Genomic DNA, 21,626 nt, shown 5'->3' with positions numbered 1-21,626 from the left:
AGATTACTCGATCGTGAAATTTGAAATCAACAGAGATAAGAATTCGTTGCGCATTATATTATTAATGTCAGAGAATTGTTTAATGTCAATCTAATTGTCAAATTAATATTTCGTATAATATAAAAAATTTACAGCAATATACAATTGTGAAACAATCGTAAAAAATTATCTCTTATCTTAACAAATACATCTTCTCTCAAATTTTTTTGTTTCATAAAATAGAAAAATCTTTATTTATTAGTTTTTAAATTCACATGTTATATTTAAAATTAATTTGAAAAAAATTTTTATCAAAATCTATCAATTTACTTAAGTTATTTTTGAAAAATTTAACTTTAGCTTATTCAACTTGCTATTACTCACAACTAGATGTTTACATCAAAAACTATATGCAACCTTGTATAACAAATTTCTATTTGAGAAATTTGCAATCGAATGAACTGTCTCGCATCGAAGATAATTATCTGAAATTCTTTTTCACTTCGGTTCGCGAGAGTTGCCTGAATTGTCCCTTTAGGAGCTCCCATTGCGTCCATTTGTCCGAACGGACGCCAAATTCCTTGCACGTCTGCAAGAAAGCGGGCACGCATAATGACAGATAGTGATGGTCCACAGTGGGTAGCAGATGATGCAGAGTGTGCGAACCAAAGTGCGTAAGCGCCAGCAAGATCGAGTCGTCGATCACCTCACGATCACGCACCGCGTCCAACTCGAGCAGACCCCAGTCCAGATCATTCCTTGAGAATATTAGGAAAAAGGCAATTACAAAAATTACCTTATTATATCCTTTAGAATATATAATGAAAAGTTACTAAAATCATTTTGCTATTTAAAAAATTATTGTATGATTATATAAAAATTAAGAGAGTCAAAAGTAGAATTATATAAAACGTCAAAATTAAAATTAAAATTTTTTAAAATAAAACTAAATAATTTAATAAGATAAGAAAAATTATTTTTAATTTAATAAGAGAAATAAGAAAAATTTTTAAATAAAAAAAATTATTATTAACGTAATAAAATAAGAAAAATAGATTAAAAAACTTATTAATACTAATTATTTAATGAGAGAAGAGCAATATAAGATTAATCAATAGAATGATTTAATAATTTAAGGAAACACAATCAATAGGTAACCTGTAGATATCACCGTCATGGAAAATATCGGGATGATGATGAGCCGCGTTGAAGCCAATCATTCCAAACATAGCGCTACTGATCAATATCATTATCAGCCACATCTTGAGTGCGACGAAAATCTTGGGCGCCAGCAAACTCATCGTCAAAGGCAACAGAAACGGCACAAAGTCACGAAATTCGAAGATTCCATATTCCTTGAATACCGAGTAATATCTAGAAACGATTAAAGCCTTTAGCGCAATATCGAGATCAGAATTGGAATTTTGTCAGACGACTTCTTAATGTCACAAAATAATACAAGTAAATTTAAAGTTTAATTTTTATAAATAGTAAAATTGTATATATATTTCACAATTAAAACCAACAATTATATAATAAAATTCTTAAACAAAATCAGAATATTAAAATTAAAAGAACAAAATTAATGTGGAATTCAAAATATAAATTTAAAATAAAGAAATATAGATTAACTTTATTTTTTAATTTCAATGAATGTGAAATGGACTGGTTACCGTTTCAAACCTTCCATTATAAACAATAACATCCAGGCGATTGGACTGATGATTTTACTTATTATCGTCGCCAAGTAGGATTTATCTTTACGAGGCATCCATTGGAGAAACGGTTCGACCACGTAAATCTCATAATCCCATATAGTATTGGTATACATATGGTGGCTCATTACGTGCGAGATACGCCAATCCTTCGACGATACCATACTTAAATCGAAGTAGTACATGCGAAAGTTGTCCCTCATGTGGAAATAATTGTGTGCAGCAACGATGGTCCATGTTAGAAAAATGTCTAGAATTAATTATCAAGTATTAAATCGATGGAGATTAACATGTACGCATTTAATAATGATCAGAAAAATTAATACAATATTATCAAAATTTATATATATATTCACACATTTATAAAGTTAAAAATTATTTTAATTTTATTCTTATAAATTTAATATTTTTAATTTAGTATTTTAAATTTAATATTTTAATATTTTAATATTCTTAAAAATTACTTTAATATTCTTACTGTTCATATATTTATACGCTAAATTTTATTATTGCATTACTCCTTGTGTGAACGAATGTTTTTAGTCATATTTCGATTATTTCGAGGATGCTCACTGGCGAAAATAATAATAACGTAAGAATTGGCGAAGGCGCCCGCGAGACTCAGTGCAAAAGTCATGGCTGCCAAGGAGTCGGTGATGAGATTCGTCGTCGTGGATGGCCGATGAAAATTAACGCTCTTTAAAGCCTCGGCTGCACGTCTCTTGAATGTACGATAAAAGCCGTCCGATGAGAAAGTCAGTGGCACCGATCGTGGTGTCGCGGCTTCTCGTACATAGAATTTCGGCAGCAGTCGTTCGGCCTTGTCGGTGATGTGATGGCTCTACGACAGTGCTCGGAATTAGTTGCCCTTTTCAGGCCGATATCTGAGGCGACGCCTACGATCCCCCCACTACCGTCCCAGGCTCGATGGCCGAACCGCCAATCGTGCACGTAACGCTATGCCTCAGGAACGTCCGCCAAGCCGTTTCACCAAATCATCATTAAAATTTTCTTTGGTAAATAATTTTTCTTTTTATAAATAATTAAATATTAAAATTTTTATTATTATAATATATTAAATATGTACAATTTGTTATACATACATATCATACATATATGTACATATGTTATAATAATGTATTTTAAACTTTAAAATATATTATTATAACATACATGTATGTATAATATGTATGTATAACAAATTGTACATAAATAATATATTGTAATAATAAAAATTTTAATATTTAATTATTTATAAAAAGAAAAATTATTTACCAAAAAAAATTTTAATGACGATTTGGCGAAACGGCTTGCCGGACGCTTCTGAAGCATAGCGTTACGCGCGCGATCGGCGGCTCGGCCGTCGAGCCTCGGACGGTAGTGGGGGGATCGTAGGCGTCGCCTCAGATATCGGCCTGAAAAGGGCAACTAATTCCGAGCACTGCTCTACGACGTTAGAATTGGAAAATCTTAATTGCAAGTACAACAATAAGTTTCAGATTTTTCTTCAGAAATATTACAAATTACAGGAACAAAACATACATAATATAATTATATAATTATAACTTAATTAAAAAATTTTTATTAAAACATTTTATTAAAAAATAATTCTGAAAATAAAATACAAGAATATATTAAATTAAATTTATATTAATATTAAGAAATAATAGATAAAGTCAAATTAAATTTATTTAATTATATAACTATTAAAATTAAAAAAGAATGGATCTTAAAATTAAACTAAATTAATTTAACATTTTATCACATTAACATGTACTACGATGATACTGAATAATTTTGCTTTTGATACGATACCTCGAACAACTCGGTGATGTCGGTTCCTTTTGTGAGCCGAATCCATTCTGCGCCACCCGGATGCGATTTAGCGAAAATCTCTAGATCGTAGAGTTTGTTTCCGATCCTCCACAATCCTTCCGCACCATCAATTCTTCTTCTAGCTTCCAGAAACTTAGCGGCAGTTTTAGGATTTTTCCTCGCTGGTAGATAAGCCAATCCGGGCACCGTACTGGTTTTTGACATATTGAATGTTTTTTTAATCTCCTCTATGAAACATACGAAAAAATTTGATACGGCGGATCTTGATTTGTCATTGAAGTCCAAGTTTCATGAAATCAAATTATAAATCCTTTTACATAAATTCTTTTAATTTGTAAAACAAGTCACTCTCTCCTACTTACGCATATATTTTATAATGAAAAAAAACAATAAAATACAAACTTCCCTTTATATTCAAAAACTCGCATACTTGGAAACTCATATGTGGAGAGCGTTTAAAAATTGGCAGAAATACATAGGTGAAACTTAATAACGCACAATAGTGCAACAGTTATTAGGTTGAATAAAAAAATAGCGTACACAAATAATGTCAAAGAGATATAAATAACACACACAGTACAAAAAATTAAATATATTTAATCAGAAATAAAAATATAATATTATGTGAAGTCTCTCTAGAAGTTTCTAGAAGAATCCGCAATTTGATTGATTCAAAGTGCATATAATTCTATCTATTATAATGAAATATGAAATATGAAAGTAAAAGTGATCAGTGAAGTATAATTTTTTTACAACATTTGCATCATTGACAGAAATTTGCATATAAATTTCATAGTATGTGAACATTGTACACGTACGTAAGAATTATACAGATAAGTGGAGCGTGTTTGTCATCATCTATAAGTAGAATGATAATGAATATGTACATTAATGCACAGAAAAAAAGGACATTCTTGTTTTGAAAATATATTTAGTTTTAACATGGAAATCTTGAAATGAGATTTTATTGCGTTAATTGAAGAAAAATATAATTGCTTGAATAATTGCTTACTTGAATGAAGCCATTTTATATAGTTTAATAAAAAAAAATAGATTCTTATGATTTAAAATTTAATTTTCTTGAATGGAAAAGAAACAATGTTAGATAGAAAATAACATTTTTAAATCAAATATTATAATATAATTTTCTTAAAGTAGAATTAAATAATTATATATTCTTGAAGCGACAATTACAATATTAAAATAAGACTATAAAATTGTTGAAATTTAAAATTATTAAATTCTTCTAAGAAGATTATAAATTGTTGCGTACATACGAAACAATGAACGCGTTAGTTTAAGTATATAAGTTTTGATTTGACACTTATTTTTTTTCTGTGTGCTCATGATATATTTCTACGCTTTCAGATCGAATGTTTAAATCATCTATCAAATAACTCGTATAACTTAAGAACGCGTTTCTGTGTCAATAATTAACGATTAAGTTATTAATTTATAGCAATTGTGGTTATTAATTTAAAAGATAATGTAAAAAATTTATTTTAGAAAATCATATAAAATATTTATATAAATTATGTAAAAGTAATATATAATACATAATTTATATAAAAAAAATAATAAAAGAATCACGTAAAGATAATAATTATTAATAATAATAATGAATTTAATATAATAGTAATAATTATTAATTTAATAATTGTTAATACATTATTTAATAACTGTCGGTATCAACAAGTATCATTGTAAGATATCACAATGAAAATTATCAAAAACCCAACCGTCATAGTTGTCACAGATTGCAACCCGATAAAACAAATCTTTTTTTTCACTTTTTCAATTTTTTCTGTTTTTCACTTTTATATTTGCCTGCACTTTCGCGCTATAAAAAATATTCACCGAGTGTATTACTCACTATGGATTGCGTCGACATATGTATTCGATTTTAACGTATCCATGTTTCGTGTGCCATCGTACGCGAACACGACAAATACGTGATCTCTCGATCAACTAAATGATTCCTTTTCATACATTCCTTTTATCCTTCAATAATCCGGTTATATAATCCGGCTACAAGATAATCCGGTTATATAATCCGGCTACAAGAATGTGCAAAAGTATATAGGGTGTTCCATTTAAAAAAATTGAAGTAACCTTCACGTGACCTTCAAATGACTCTTCAAGGTTAAATCAATGGTACCATCTTATGGCCCCCTCGAAACCATACAACTTTTGTTTGAAACATTTTTCTCTCCCGGGCTTGGTTTTCGAGATATTCGACTGGATGGATTAAAATGGGCCACCCTGTACATATATATATATATATATATATATATATATATAATTTCCAGACTCGAACGAAATCTCGTATTCGTGATATCAAAGACGACGTCATTCTTTCTTTTTTTCAGTAGTTATTTTATTCATGTTCATAAAATGATTAAAGCATAAAATAATCATAATAAAATAATTTCGTTAGATATATATATATATATATATATATATATATATATATATATATATATAGATATATATATCTAACGAAATTATTTTATTATGATTATTTTATGCTTTAATCATTTTATGAACATGAATAAAATAACTACTGAAAAAAAGAAAGAATGACGTCGTCTTTGATATCACGAATACGAGATTTCGTTCGAGTCTGGAAATTTATCACGAATTATATAATTCGCATTTAATCAGTTAATCAGTTTTTAGAGGTCTTAAGATCGCTCGCTGCAACGCGATTTTGTAATATGCTCTTTTTGACTTTTTAGATCGTAATTGTGTTAGTACGTTTTGAGTTACGACAGTTTGATTTTTGAAAAATAACAATATTTTATTACAAATATGTGATAAATTTGAAAAATTTCATCACAAAAGTGATGAACAAATATATATAAAAAGTGATATATAGAAAGTGTGAACAAATATATATAAATATTACGAAATTATTTTATTATGACTATTTTATGCTTTAATCATTTTATGAACATGAACAAAATATAACTACGGGAAAAAGAAATAAAAAACTTAATTATTTCCTTGCAGTTTCTGCATTTTTGGAGCTGATGATACTTTCTGCTCTATTAAGCTCTATAAAACTGTATTTTAAATATATTTTAAAAATTCATTCCCCTAGTTAATATAAAATATATTAAAATGTGAATTGAATAAAATATATATAGTAAAATTCGAAAATATAAAATAACAAATTATCTCTTTGATATTTACTTTTTCGTGTTATTTTGTATTTGTTATCGTACAGCGAAGACTTTCAGCTTGCATTGTATATCATATACATGTCGTCTCATTATAATAATCATTTGTCAAATAAAAAACATTTACATATGGCACTTATATATCGCAGGAGTAAAAAATTTTAAGAGATGATGCACGCAAATCCACGTTCTACTTAACGATCAACTGCATCAATATCACCGTTTTTCTCTCACCTTACAATAATACAAAACACTAAGTCACTTAAGTTGTAACAACTAATGAATTCTCACTGCGCTAGAAGCGATGGCTCGTTAAAGCGACTTCATGGATTCTTCGGAGAGACTAAATGAAACTGTTTTAATAGCTATAAGCAAATGTGATAACTTTAATGCGAAGCAATTACGCACCAAACATTGGTCCGCTCTTTAACCCTGATAATTTAATCAGCAATGTACATATAAATAAAATGTCGAATAATGTTATGTACATTTTATTGAGCAAACGCCTTTTATCATTTTAATGTCGACGATTCTTTCTTTATTTGTTTATTTCTGCTTTTTATAAAAAAAGTTGGCGGTTTAAGAAGAATAAAAACGTAGAAACAAATAAAAAACAGAGAAATAAACATTTGGATGAAAGAGAATCGTGGAAAAAAATTTACAATCAGTCGAGAAGATTAAGATGCTGTATATAATAATATTTATGAACAAGATTAATTTGTCATGATTCTTTAATAAAAAACAAAGAAATAAACATTGGGATGGAAGAGAATTGTTTGCGAGCTAAGTGAACGGGAGCGAGCAGTGCGCGAAGAAGAGGAATCGAATGATTTACACGCGGATTTAAATATAAAAATTTAATAAGTTCACATCAAAAAGAAATATATAATTGTTTTAACAAAAAAAATGAAAGTATTTTTCACAATGTTCGATAACCGAATATTAATTGTCGCGATCTACGACTTATTCGGAACGGCGAGAGAATTTCAGGTTTCCTTTCGAAGTGATCTACGTAATTGCGCGAGAGCCTTTTCGAGAGTGCGAGGCGCCCGGGATTTGCGGGCCTTTTTATTAAAAGAATCCTTCTGGAAGAATCCAGAATTCTCTCGCAAGAGTCTTTGTTTCAGCGAGTCGTTAGATTTAAATTTTCTTTGTCCTATTTTTATTTTTCGATAAGGACACCTTTTATTAAATTCGTTAGTTTGCGCTATCATGCGATGGCGGCCCTTGATTGGGCGCCCGTGGTCGATTCGCTTAACACGATAGGCGCACGGCGACGACAGGCTAAGGCCCGTTATTTGCCGGTGCCTATGTCATCACGCGGATTGATGTCGCGCGGCAATTACAATCACCTTTTGAATTTTAAACATTCCGCCCGCCTCGCCAGATACCTGGCGAAATGAGTACAGTAATTGAATCTCGCGACATTGTGATGTTAGATATAGATATAGCAAGGGTTTTGTTAACAAGATTTGTGAGAGGTGCTTTCGTTGACGAAATCAAGAACGAATCGGATTACAATCAAGAATGAAGCGGCCCGACGGATGATTTGAAGTGATCGAATGTAAGTGAATATCGACATAACATATGCGATAATAAACGGATGGTATTAATTATTGACGCCGATATACAGATTTTAATTGTGAAATCTACGTAATAATACAGAAAGATATTCACAGCTGCTCTACACGTTCCTCCTGGGTGTCTGAGACGATTGGGGGCAACAAGATGATTTTCGCAAGTGGGCGCACTAATTCCGAGGAGGCGGTGCGCGTGGTTACAACGCGGATACGACCGTCTTCTCCTGGATGCACTCGTGTGATCCGTGCTAATGGCCAGCGAGTTGGCGGGGTCGCATCATTACGTAAAAGGCATAGACGTCCGACTTGTATCTGCTCGTTGCTGGCCCACCACTTCGGCCGCTGAAAAAGAGAATGCAGGTATTCTCGCGACCATCTGTCCCAGAAATGGTCGCGCATCCTTTGGAGAAGCTGCCATCGACTCAAGCAGTTGGTTGGTGCATCCAAGAGACTGGGTTCTGGAACGGCATTGAGGGCGGTTCCGATGAGGAAATGGCGTCAGAGCCGTCAAATCGTGTGGGTCGTTGGATAAAGCCTGCAGCGGCCTTGAATTGAGGCAGACTTCTATCTGTGCTAGGAGAGTGCTCATCTCTTCGTACGTGAGCGTGGTTTCGCCCAACACCCGGCGGAGATGGTGCTTGAGGGATTTGACGGCCGCTTCCCAGAGGCCGCCGAAGTGAGGAGCCGATGGTGGGTTGAAGCGCCACTGAATCTGATCGTTGGCCAGCTGATCGGCGATGCGGCGTTGTTCCGAGTTGTTGGCTGAAAAAAATGATCGAAGTTGGGCGTCGGCCTCGACAAAATTAGTACCGCAATCGCTGTACATATAGCGGCAGAGTCCGCGGCGCGAAGTAAAACGCCGCAGGGCCGCCAGAAATGCTTCGGCCGTATAATCAGACACAACCTCAAGATGGACGGCCTTTGTGCTCAGGCATACGAAGACTGCGAGGAAGGCCTTGTGAGCGCGATGACCACGGCCCTTGCTCGTCCTCAGTTGGATGGCGCCAGCATAATCGATTCCCGTATGCAGGAAGGGCCTGGCGGGAGTGACGCGAGGCAGAGGTAGATGGCTCATGAGTTGCTGCTGGGTCGCCGCCCACCATCGCACGCAAGTGACGCATTGTCGAATCGCTGCCTTCACCAGAGTTCTACCTTGAGGAATCCAATATTGCTGTCGGATGGCACCGAGGGTGAGCTGCACTCCTCCATGTAGTGTCCGCCGGTGGTTTGCTTCGACGACTAGCTGTGTGAAATGGAAAGCACGGGGGAGGATAGCTGAGTGCTTTTCGTCGTATGCCAGGAGAGCATGCTTGATACGTCCCCCCACGCGAAGGATACCCTGAGAATCCAAAAATGGAGTTAATGGAGTGAGTAGATTCTTATTAGGCAATTGAGTGCCCTTGGCGAGAATTCTTCTTTGTAATGTCTTGTGTTATTCGAATCCACACCGTACGAGCCTCTTCACACTCCGAGGCCGTGAGAGATATCACAGGGCAGGAGCCGTCCGGGAGCGTCATTTCCCGCTGAGCTGCTCCTCGTCGGAGAAGCCATCGTCTCATCCAAGCAGTCACGCGAAGCAAGCGCGAAAGCGAAGAAAAGCGCGTGAGCTCCTCAAGTTCGGCGTCTGACTAGGATCGTCTAGCGGTAACGTGCGTTCGCACGCGTTCTTCGGGAAGAGCGTCCATGCTGATCGTATCGGGCATCACTGGCCAGGTGATGTCCGACTGAAGCCACGAGGGTCCTTGCCACCAGAGAGTATGATTGACAAGCGCGCCAGGCGAGATTCCTCGCGACGCGCTGTCAGCCGGGTTTTCCTCGTCCGGGAGATGATGCCATTGGGCTTCCGGCAAGGTCGTCTGAATTTCTGAAACCCGGTTGGCGACGAACATCTTCCATTTCGACGGGTGACCGCGGATCCATCCCAGGGCAACCGTTGAGTCCGACCATAGATGAATGGGCACCTTTTGGGCGCCCAGAATCGTTCGAATGTGAGCAGCCAGCCTGACGAGCAAGGTCGACGCGCACAACTCCAAGCGAGGTAGGGTTATTTGTTTTAGCGGCGCAACCTTTGTTTTTGCGGAGATCAGTTTAATTTCTGGTTTACCCTTCGACGCTAAAGTCCGAATATATAACACGGTTGCATAAGCTCGCTCGGAGGCGTCGGCGAAACCGTGAAGCTCGACGGAGATATCGGCCAGTTGGAGCGATATATATCGCGGGACGCGAATCTTCTCCAACTGGTTGAGGTCAGCCTGGAAACTGAGCCATGCTGCTGTGCTAGTGTCGTCCAGTGGAGTGTCCCAGTCGATGCCCTGCAACCACGTGGACTGGAATAAGATTTTGGCACGGACGACCGCGAGAGCTAGCCACCCGAGCGGATCGAACAAACGAACTGTCAGCGACAGGACGGATCGCTTAGTGAACGAGGCTATAGCGATCGATTGAGTGGAGAATGAAAAGCAGTCTAAACTCGGATGCCAGTGCAGAACGAGCGTGGAGTGGCTCTCGTGAGGCTGCCATGAGAGTGCGTCGCGCTGCATGCGATGCTCCGGATGGACGTCGGCAAGAAGATCGGGATGATTCGTCGACCATTTTCGGAGGGGAAATCCGCCCGCTGAGCACAATGCCGTAAGCTGTTGTCGAAGATCCCTGGCTTCTTCGATGGAAGAGGCGCCCGTCAGAATGTCATCCATATAGATGTCTCGGCGCAATGTGGCGGATCCTTCTGGAAAACGGGCCGCCTCGTCGTCAGCGAGTTGTTTCACAGTGCGCATAGCTAAAAACGGAGCACATGACAAGCCGTAAGTGACAGTGTTCAATTCGTATGTTATCGCCTCTGCATTTTTATCGTATCGCCATAATATTCTCTGTAGGCTCCGGTCTGCTGGATCAACCAGGATCTGGCGATACATTTTTTCAATGTCTGAGGCTTAACGATGAAGTCGCCATCTTAATAACACGTCAGCCAGACAGGGCAGGAGGTTGGGGCCTATCCTGAGATGTCGGTTGAGACATTCCCCGTTCGCGATGAGAAATGAGCTGTTAAAGACTACTCGGAGCTTGGTTGAGGAGCTTGCAGAGCGCATTACGCCGTGATGCGGCAGGAAGCACACGGATCCGGATTCTAGGCGTGGTGAGATCACCGGAGACATGTGACCTAAGTCTTCGTATTGGCGCATAAAATCGCAATATTGCTGGCGTAATTGAGAATCACCGACGAATCTCTTCTCCATCTGTTTGAGTAAGCGAGCGGTCGAATGTCTTGTTTCCGTCAGATCCGGAAGGGGAGTCGAAATCGGGAGCCGCACCACGTATCGACCGGCATCATTGCGATAATGAGTGCAAATATAATGATCCTCAGCTTCCTGATCGTCCAAGGAGAGGCAGACGTTATCATCTCTTCCTGTTGCCAGAATTTTCGCACCACATCCGAAAGGTCTTCGAACACGTGGCATTGGTGAGTGTGTGAGCTGCTCGCTGCGCTTCCCGATTTAACGGCCCCAGATAATATCCATCCTAAACTCGTTTCCTGAGCTATAGATTCTAGCGGGCCTCCGCGTCGCAAACCAGATTGGAGAATATCAGCGTAGACATCAGCGCCGAGGAGAAGGTCCACTGGGTTGGCGGCGAGGAAGTCCGGATCTGCCAGCTCCAGTCCAACGAGATGTTTCCACGCCCGTTGAGTCGTACGGATGCCACTGTCATACAGGGTAAGCCGAGGAAGTATCAATGCCGAGACCGTCTTCGGCGACCCGCCTACCCATGCGGTGAGTTCGACATTCACTTGGCCCCGCTTACCGCCGACACCGAAAATTCAGATTGAGGAGTAAGGTCGCGGGAGCTTCAATCGTTGCACCAATGATTCCGAGATCAAGGACGCTTCGGAGCCCTGATCTAGTAAGGCGCGGGCGATGTGGAAGCAGCCGAATCGATCGGCCACGCGAACGCGCGCGGTAGCGAGTAAAACCGTCGACGTTGGTTTCGACCGCTTGGATGCGGAATGCATGACGTTGTTGGTTTGACAGGCATCGTGTATCGAAGAATGATGCCAGGCTCCACATACGGAGCACGTCTTCTTTGAGGAGCATTCGCTCACCTTGTGCTTCCCCAGGCAATTAAAGCATAGACCATTTGTCTCTACATGCTGCTTTCTCTCCGCGGCGGACTTGGAAGTATACGCGTCGCAAAACATAATGTAGTGATCCTGCTGGCACAAAGAGCAACGACCGCGCTTTCCCTCCGGTTTCCGTACATGCTGCACGCGAGTTTGCTTTCCGGAGTAGTATTCGTCTTAGATAAGTCTGTCTCTGGCTTGACAGGCTGGAGAGACTCGAGAGTGTGAAGCCGTCGTTCCAAGAACTGCTGCAATTCGGAGTAAGACGGCGGTTCCGTTTTTTCACTTATCGAGCCTTCCCATTCGCGTCGCGATCGAGAATCGAGCAGCTCGACAATCAAGTAAACGAATAGATCCTCTGAGCTCGTTATTGGCCGTCCTATGCTCCCAAGAGCGCTTACGGTATTTCTTACGCAATGATATAATTTTCTAAAATCAGTCGCTGACTCACCCTTTAGTTTTTGTAGAGCAGTAAATCGAGAGAGGTATGAGCGCACCAGCAGCCGTTTGTTCTCATAATAATCCGTGAGCGTCTTCCATGCGCGCAGGAAATTCTCCTCCGTGGTCGGCAGGCTGCGTATTAATAACTCTGCTTCCCCTTTGAAACAGGATTTCAGGTAATGCAACTTTTCGACCTGGGACGTAGAGGCATCCTTCCCAATGATAGAGTCGAAGAGGTCGCGGAAGGAAGGCCACTCCTCGTACCGGCCTGCGAAGTGCGGCAGCTGGATGCGCGGCAACGTCGTTCGAGGTGAAGGTGAGTGTCGGCGCTCCGACGGCTGCAGGGTTCGTAGCTTCTTCCCTCATCTGCAACCGATTTTTCAAAACGCGCAGCTCGTCCAGTATCAAACCCTTTTGCGTCAGGTAAGCCTCTTCGGCGAGGGCTGCAAGGTGAGTCTTCGCGTAGTCGTGCCCGGCAAGAGTCTCCCAGCAGCTCACGACTAATTTTTCATGAAAAGACTTGAACTTTGCCTAGTTTGCTTCCAGAGCCTGCAGACGCGCCTCCACCAATCCTACCATCAAGTTCGCACTCCCTGCCTTTTTCAGGTTCTCGTAGGCACGGGCGATCCGCCCGTGAAGCTCTTGTTGAGCGCGTATGATTCCTTCGAATTCCTTACTCATTTCCTTCCTTTTAGGTAGACACTATCCAGGACAGCACAGAAGGTCACCAACGGAAGCAGTATGGCACTGACACTCATTTCACTTTACGGCACCGGACGAGCGATCCGGCTCGAAGGACCAGCAAATATGTTTGCGAGCTAAGTGAACGGGAGCGAGCAGTGCGCGAAGAAAAGGAATCGAATGATTTACACGCAGATTTAAATATAAAAATTTAATAAATTCACACCAAAAAGAAATATATAATTGTTTTAACAAAAAAAAAGAAAAATATTTTTCACAATGTTCGATAACCGAATATTAATTGTCGCGAGCTACGACTTATTCGGAAACTTTAAACTTTAAATTATATTATTATAACATACATGTATGTATAACAAATTATACATATATAATATATTATAATAATAATAAAAATATAATAATAAAATTTTGATATTTAATTATTTATAAAAAGAAAAATTATTTACCAAAGAAAATTTTAATGACGATTTGGCGAAACGGCTTGGCGGACGTTCCTGAGGCATAGCGTTACGTGCACGATCGGCGGTTCGGCCGTCGAGCCTGGGACGGTAGTGGGGGGATCGTAGGCGTCACCTCAGATATCGGTCTGAAAAGGGCAACTAATTCCGAGCACTGTTCTAGACAGAGAGAAATAGAGATAGACGCAGGAAAAGAGAATGGGTCAGGAGTTCACGAAACGCGAGAGGAACACGCGACTCCCTCTTTATCACCCCTGCATCAAGTGTCGCATTTGCACCTGTTTGTCCGATAATACTCTCACGAATGGATATGAGCTTGTTCTTCGTCATTAACTCTGTGTATCGCATCTCCTCGAACCTTCTCTCTTATATTTGTAGATACTGCGAATTAGTAAGCGTCAGTTAAAGCAATTTTCTCGAGTTTTATCAATATTCTATCATGATTGGAACCGGGAATTATTTCAGCAGATACAATCTTGTGTCGCGGTAGAAAAGTGACTTTTAAATGTCAGTCAATATAATAGAAAAAATATTCTTGATTAATTATTCATCGAACCCTTTATAAAATTGATAGTTGAAGAGGGAGAGAGAGTTGAATAAATAATTTTAAAAATATAAATTTTTCTATGAATTATTCTTGAATTATTTTCTTGAACGTATATTGAATGCTTTTCCAGTTGATTTTTAATATGGCATAAAATTATTACACCGGTTTCAATCTCTCGCCTAGTAGTGTCTTAGCGCATCTTTTACACTTCTTTGTGATCCAGCGTAGGAATTAGTCGCGAAATTTCACGAGGATGATTTTCTTGGGAATCCCCGAGGAATATTCTATATATTCCTCCATCTTACTCTCCTTTCTCAAGTCAAAGTATGCCGATTATTTTTGTATATTCGTCTCCCCTTCTTCGAAGTTTGATTTATTTAATTTTCTTTTATCTAGATATGATGTTTATTCTGGTTTGAGAGAGAGAAAGAATAAAGCCCTCGTTTATTTTATTTTCTTTCAAAAGATTTTTTCCCTTTTCTCGCCGATATACATACATCATCATTGTTGATTTTTGCTTTTAACAGTTCAGACTTAACAAGAACTGCAACTATAAATCGTGATTTTCCGCAAAAAGTTGTAACTAATATCACGAGAGAGTTACATGTCTGAGATAAATCCCCTCTCTCTGTAAGAATACACCAGACATGGTGCTGTTGGCAAAGCATGGAGGTGTCACGACCCTCGTTACGTCATCTTGATTCCATTGACGCATTCGAGTGCAAATGTTAAGAAACAAGAAAAGTTGGATCAGCAGGAACGACACAGAGAACGTGTCACTCGTCCCCGCCCTCTTTAATCTCCGTATCAATGTTTTCTACACAAATCCATGAAGAATTTTATATATTTTTATATTTGTTTTATATATTTTTATATCTGTCAAAACCTGCAAATACTCCCCTGCATATTTATAGTTATTGATAGCAGTGCTGGGATTTACTTGCAACTTTCCAGATTTCTTAGCTTACGCGTACTGTTCCCCTCTTACCGCTCGCGCCTTAGCGACCGCGCCGCCGAACGCTCGTAACTAAGGAGCGCTCAGGAACGTGCGCGTCACAAATGTAATGTGGCAATCTATCTAAGTTCTCTTTATTGTTTATTAATAATAAAAATAATTATTCTATTATTAATTACGTATATGTTCTGTAACAATTTAAAATATTTGTGTTTTGAAACGTAATTACAATAAAGAGAACTTAGATAGATAGATTGCCACATTACATTTGTGACGTGCACGTTCCTGAGTGCTCCTTAGTTACGAGTGGCGCGAGGGTAAGAGGGGAAAGAGGGTAAGAGGGGAACAGTAGGCGTAAGCTAAGAAATCTGGCCGAAAGTTGCAAGTAAATCCCAGCACTGATTTATAGTAATAAGAGATTAACGTTTCACATATCTGTCTCCTTTCAGCCACACCGGCCTGCGTTCAAACCCCTATTAGATGGTTCCGCATTCCCGCCACGCTTCGACCTGCAGCCCGATGGTGAACTGTAAAGCTCCTTCCGAGGAATCCGCGCAGATAATTATAAACTGACAAAAAGAAAAAAAAGAATAAAAATGTTAACAAAAGAAAACTCAAACATCCGAAGAATAAAAAGGAGGGTAAGAGGAGAAGAAGGAACATCATCGTCCTCATCGAGTTCATCGGCGAACGAAGACACGAATACATACAACGAATCCGAGAGCTCGCTCGGAGCTCTCAACGGCATCGTCGTCTTGCAATCGAGCGTTCGATCGATCATCACAAATTCGCGTCGTCTTTCTCGACAATAAAATTTCGATAAAATTAATGCTTGCTCGAGAAGATCGAAGGAAAAGATGGGGACGCGAGAGAGGGTGCGTGTTGCTTCACCAGGCGAGCTGACGGTCGAGGGAAAGAGAAAGAGAGAGAGTGGAAGAGCAAGAGAGATATCGAGCGAGCGGACGATGAGAGGGCGAGAGCCAGCGAGAGATATATTATGTTACGTCCAGACCCTGGAATGGATGGGCCATATGGAAGGACGCAACTTACTTACCCCGTGACACACTTTATTCGGGCGTGTGTATGGATCGGGTCGAACGAATGTGAAGGGCCTGACACAGATCAGCGACCGAAGGTCTCTTTAACGCTGCGTTTTTAAGCCTATTCGTTCGATGGTCCCTTTTCGGTAAAGGAATTTAATCCTTGTTACGCGGAATGGGACCTAGTGCGATCTCAGGATTTAGGGAAGAGAACAGGTTAAATAATTAAATTATATATTAAATTAAAAATACAATATAATATTTAAAAAGATAAAGAAAGAATGAAAAATACATGTTAGCGCTTATAACTAGGTGTGTGTGGGTATCTGTGTGTATGTATATATTCTCGCGGGTGTTACAATCATTCGGAGGTCATCAGTCAGAATGTACAGGAAGGAATTTACGTTAAGAATCAAGTTCTGACTGGTTATTACAATATATATATATATATATATATACACTCACCCGCAAAAAAAGCGGTACACCTAAAATTTGAGAAAATTTCATCAAAATTTAAATGATCATAACTTGGTAAATAATGATGATAAAAATATGTTTAAAAAAACAAAATGAAGGCTGTAATGTCCACTTTAAGAATATTTAAGTGGCAATTATGCTCAGCCATTGTTTTCAAAATGGCGGATAAGGAAGTGAAAGGATGTAAAATTGATTATTAAAGGATCGAGTTTGGGACGGTGCACGGCGTAAATCAGGTAACGCAGCCCAATGAGACCAAATGCTCGTGAAAGTGTGGAGTGTTATCTTTAAAATGTTTTTTTACCGAGCTCGATACGATGATTTTTCGCTGAGTTATTCCGAATTTAATTAAAAACGCTCTTTTTTCTTCTTCAATTTGCAGCTCAGCGAATAATTATCGTATCGAGCTCGGTAAAAAAGCATTGTAAAGGTGATACTCCACACTTTCACATGCATTTCGTCCCATTGGGCTGCGATACCTGATTCACGCCACGCACTGGAGCAAAGCGGGAACCTTTATTTATCGGTTTTGTATGCTTTCATTTATCCGCTATTTTGAAAAAAAATGGTTGCACATAATTTCAATTTAATTTAGGTGTGTGTGTGTGTGTGCTCGTTTGTATACCACAAGGATAAGGACCCCGTGGTTCGTCAGCTCCACAGTATTTAAAGACTCCAAACCCTCCTTGTGGCGTGTGTGTGTGTGTGTGTGTGTGTGTGTGTGTGTGTGTGTGCTCGTTTGTATACCACAAGGATAAGGACCCCGTGGTTCGTCAGCTCCACAGTATTTAAAGACTCCAAACCTTCCTTGTGGCGTGTGTGTGTGTGTGTGTGTGTGTGCTCGTTTGTATACCACAAGGATAAGGACCCCGTGGTTCGTCAGCTCCACAGTATTTAAAGACTCCAAACCCTCCTTGTGGCGTGTGTGTGTGTGTGTGTGTGTATGTGTGTACGGGCGCACGCATGTGTGTATTAATAGTGGGTATGACCTCCTCGTGTGCGTATTACCTCATTCATACGATCAGGCATACTCTGTATTAGTCTTTTTATTTCATCCTGCGTAATTGCATCCCATGCATTTTGAAGAACTCTTTGAAGTTCTTGCAGTGACTGAGGTGCAGGTACGTGATTTCGTACTTTCTTGCCGAGATTGTCCCACAAATGCTCAATGGGATTTAAATCCGGACTACTTGCTGGCCAAACAAGTCGATTTATGCCAACTTCATCGAGGAAATCAAACACTCTTCTCGCAGTGTGTGGTCGAGCATTGTCTTGCATAAACAAGAAGTTCTCTCCGATAAAGGGTGCATACGGAACAACATACGGAAGGAGTATGTCTTCCACGTATACATCTGCGTTCATGTTCCTGTCAAAAAAGTGCAAATCTGTATGAGCGTCCGCTGAAATACCTGCCCAAACCATCACAGAGCCTCCATTGTAGCTGTACCTTTCACTTACAGTACAATCTGCAAATCGTTCTCCACGACGACGATAAACTCGTTCTCGTCCATCTGGAGAATAGAGACAAAAACGAGATTCATCGCTAAAGAGTACTTTGCCCCAGTCTGCGTAATTCCAGTCTCTATGCGCAACTGCAAAATTGAGTCGAGCTACGCGATGACGACCTGTAAGAAAAGGTACAACCGCTGGCCTGCGCGAAAACAGATTTTGTTCCGCTAATCTTCTCCGAACGGTGTCAACGGATACATTGCAATTGTGGACATCCCTTAAATTGTTTCGAATTTGAACAGCTGTTCGATGTCTGTCTCTTAATGAATTTAAAACAATAAATCGGTCATCGTTTTCATTGGTACGTCGAGGGCGCCCAGAACCAGGCCTCCTCTTGAAAGAATTGGTGTCTAAGTACCTGGCATAAGCACGTTGCACAGTTGACACTGACAGATCAAGTGCCTCAGCAACGTATCTTCGACTTCTTCAATTAAAGCAACAACTTGAGCAGCTTTTTCTGGAGTTATCGTTGCCATAATCGAGAAGTAATTTCGAGAAGAAGTAATTAATTATGGTTTCAATAGATGAAGTCGCAAGGAGCAACGCGTCTAGAGAGCTAGCAAATCAATCGCATAACTTGTACTATAGTCTTTCAATGTTTTTTCCGTTTGAGACGTGCTTATGCCAGGTACATTGAAAGACTATAGTACAAGTTATGCGATTGATTTGCTAGCTCTCTAGACGCGTTGCTCCTTGCGACTTCATCTATTGAAACCATAATTAATTACTTCTTCTCGAAATTACTTCTCGATTATGGCAACGATAACTCCAGAAAAAGCTGCTCAAGTTGTTGCTTTAATTGAAGAAGTCGAAGATACGTTGCTGAGGCACTTGATCTGTCAGTGTCAACTGTGCAACGTGCTTATGCCAGGTACTTAGACACCAATTCTTTCAAGAGGAGGCCTGGTTCTGGGCGCCCTCGACGTACCAATGAAAACGATGACCGATTTATTGTTTTAAATTCATTAAGAGACAGACATCGAACAGCTGTTCAAATTCGAAACAATTTAAGGGATGTCCACAATTGCAATGTATCCGTTGACACCGTTCGGAGAAGATTAGCGGAACAAAATCTGTTTTCGCGCAGGCCAGCGGTTGTACCTTTTCTTACAGGTCGTCATCGCGTAGCTCGACTCAATTTTGCAGTTGCGCATAGAGACTGGAATTACGCAGACTGGGGCAAAGTACTCTTTAGCGATGAATCTCGTTTTTGTCTCTATTCTCCAGATGGACGAGAACGAGTTTATCGTCGTCGTGGAGAACGATTTGCAGATTGTACTGTAAGTGAAAGGTACAGCTACAATGGAGGCTCTGTGATGGTTTGGGCAGGTATTTCAGCGGACGCTCATACAGATTTGCACTTTTTTGACAGGAACATGAACGCAGATGTATACGTGGAAGACATACTCCTTCCGTATGTTGTTCCGTATGCACCCTTTATCGGAGAGAACTTCTTGTTTATGCAAGACAATGCTCGACCACACACTGCGAGAAGAGTGTTTGATTTCCTCGATGAAGTTGGCATAAATCGACTTGTTTGGCCAGCAAGTAGTCCGGATTTAAATCCCATTGAGCATTTGTGGGACAATCTCGGCAAGAAAGTACGAAATCACGTACCTGCACCTCAGTCACTGCAAGAACTTCAAAGAGTTCTTCAAAATGCATGGGATGTAATTACGCAGTATGAAATAAAAAGACTAATACAGAGTATGCCTGATCGTATGAATGAGGTAATACGCACACGAGGAGGTCATACCCACTATTAATACACACATGCGTGCGCCCGTACACACATACACACACACACACACACGCCACAAGGAGGGTTTGGAGTCTATAAATACTGTGGAGCTGACGAACCACGGGGTCCTTATCCTTGTGGTATACAAACGAGCACACACACACACACACACACACACACACACGCCACAAGGAGGGTTTGGAGTCTTTAAATACTGTGGAGCTGACGAACCACGGGGTCCTTATCCTTGTGGTATACAAACGAGCACACACACACACACACACACACACACACGCCACAAGGAGGGTTTGGAGTCTTTAAATACTGTGGAGCTGACGAACCACGGGGTCCTTATCCTTGTGGTATACAAACGAGCACACACACACACACACACCTAAATTAAATTGAAATTATGTGCAACCATTTTTTTTCAAAATAGCGGATAAATGAAAGCATACAAAACCGATAAATAAAGGTTCCCGCTTTGCTCCAGTGCGTGGCGTGAATCAGGTATCGCAGCCCAATGGGACGAAATGCATGTGAAAGTGTGGAGTATCACCTTTACAATGCTTTTTTACCGAGCTCGATACGATAATTATTCGCTGAGCTGCAAATTGAAGAAGAAAAAAGAGCGGTTTTAATTAAATTCGGAATAACTCAGCGAAAAATCATCGTATCGAGCTCGGTAAAAAAACATTTTAAAGATAACACTCCACACTTTCACGAGCATTTGGTCTCATTGGGCTGCGTTACCTGATTTACGCCGTGCACCGTCCCAAACTCGATCCTTTAATAATCAATTTTACATCCTTTCACTTCCTTATCCGCCATTTTGAAAACAATGGCTGAGCATAATTGCCACTTAAATATTCTTAAAGTGGACATTACAGCCTTCATTTTGTTTTTTTAAACATATTTTTATCATCATTATTTACCAAGTTATGATCATTTAAAATTTGATGAAATTTTCTCAAATTTTAGGTGTACCGCTTTTTTTGCGGGTGAGTGTATATAATTAGTATAATATAAGAAATAAAACAAAAATAAAAACAGAATGTGTAATAAGAATATGAATAACGGTTACTCATTAAAGGAAGTATAGTATTCGTCGCTTGCGCATATGTGTTATAATTAGAATTAAAATTTTTTAAATTCGCTGAAACACAGGTCTAAATTAAAATACAATAATAAAATTAAGATAAGAGATTCGCCAAGTCTGAGCTCGAAAATCATTCATCTACTTTAACGGTTTCTTCAAAAAGTAATGATAATATAAAGAAAAATAATGTAAAGAAAATAATAATAATAATAATAATAATAATAATATAAAGGAGATGAGAAATTAAAGAA

At 39.2% G+C, this 21,626-nt stretch overlaps 5 protein-coding genes across 8 annotated transcripts in view; 1 reads left to right on the top strand and 4 right to left on the bottom strand.

Moving 5' to 3' along the window:
• The window catches only part of Mhc (myosin heavy chain), a 112,658-nt gene extending 96,324 nt beyond the window's left edge, over nt 1-16,334 (top strand). Inside the window, exon 27 of the mRNA XM_083078016.1 lies at nt 15,959-16,334. The gene's annotated coding sequence lies outside the window, so the exon portion shown is untranslated. The remainder of the gene's footprint in view (nt 1-15,958) is intronic.
• Nucleotides 75-7,145, bottom strand: LOC145959298 (cytochrome b5-related protein-like). 4 transcript variants are annotated; one of them, XM_083078024.1, is made up of 6 exons: nt 7,004-7,145; nt 3,510-3,757; nt 2,268-2,535; nt 1,653-1,944; nt 1,138-1,353; nt 75-737 (listed from the first exon to the last, which is right to left on the bottom strand). In XM_083078024.1, exons 2-6 carry the CDS (start codon nt 3,732-3,734, stop codon nt 461-463), a joined length of 1,278 nt encoding a protein of 425 aa, XP_082934150.1. In that variant the 5' UTR covers nt 3,735-3,757; nt 7,004-7,145; the 3' UTR covers nt 75-460. The 4 variants fall into 4 exon arrangements, with proteins under 4 accessions (XP_082934150.1, XP_082934149.1, XP_082934151.1 ...); XM_083078023.1 differs by having other exon boundaries at nt 6,947-7,089; XM_083078025.1 differs by lacking the exon at nt 7,004-7,145 and adding an exon at nt 6,726-6,924.
• On the bottom strand, nt 8,573-9,843 carry LOC145959351 (uncharacterized). Its single transcript, XM_083078124.1, has 2 exons — nt 9,758-9,843; nt 8,573-9,707 (listed from the first exon to the last, which is right to left on the bottom strand). The coding sequence occupies exons 1-2, from the start codon at nt 9,841-9,843 to the stop codon at nt 8,573-8,575; spliced, it is 1,221 nt and encodes a 406-aa protein (XP_082934250.1).
• On the bottom strand, nt 9,921-11,204 carry LOC145959349 (uncharacterized). The gene has a single exon (XM_083078123.1). It carries the CDS (start codon nt 11,202-11,204, stop codon nt 9,921-9,923), a length of 1,284 nt encoding a protein of 427 aa, XP_082934249.1.
• LOC145959348 (uncharacterized) lies at nt 11,223-11,747 on the bottom strand. Its single transcript, XM_083078122.1, has one exon. The coding sequence runs from the start codon at nt 11,745-11,747 to the stop codon at nt 11,223-11,225; it is 525 nt and encodes a 174-aa protein (XP_082934248.1).
• Nucleotides 16,335-21,626: the final 5,292 nt, after the last annotated feature.

This window comes from Camponotus vicinus, unplaced genomic scaffold, assembly GCF_025532165.1.
Source record: "Camponotus vicinus isolate PSW18456_S1 unplaced genomic scaffold, iyCamVici1.0 SCAF_1, whole genome shotgun sequence".
NCBI lineage: Eukaryota > Metazoa > Arthropoda > Insecta > Hymenoptera > Formicidae > Camponotus > Camponotus vicinus.
The sequence above is the reverse complement of the archived record's forward strand: the minus strand, read 5'-3'. Positions and strand labels throughout refer to the sequence as shown.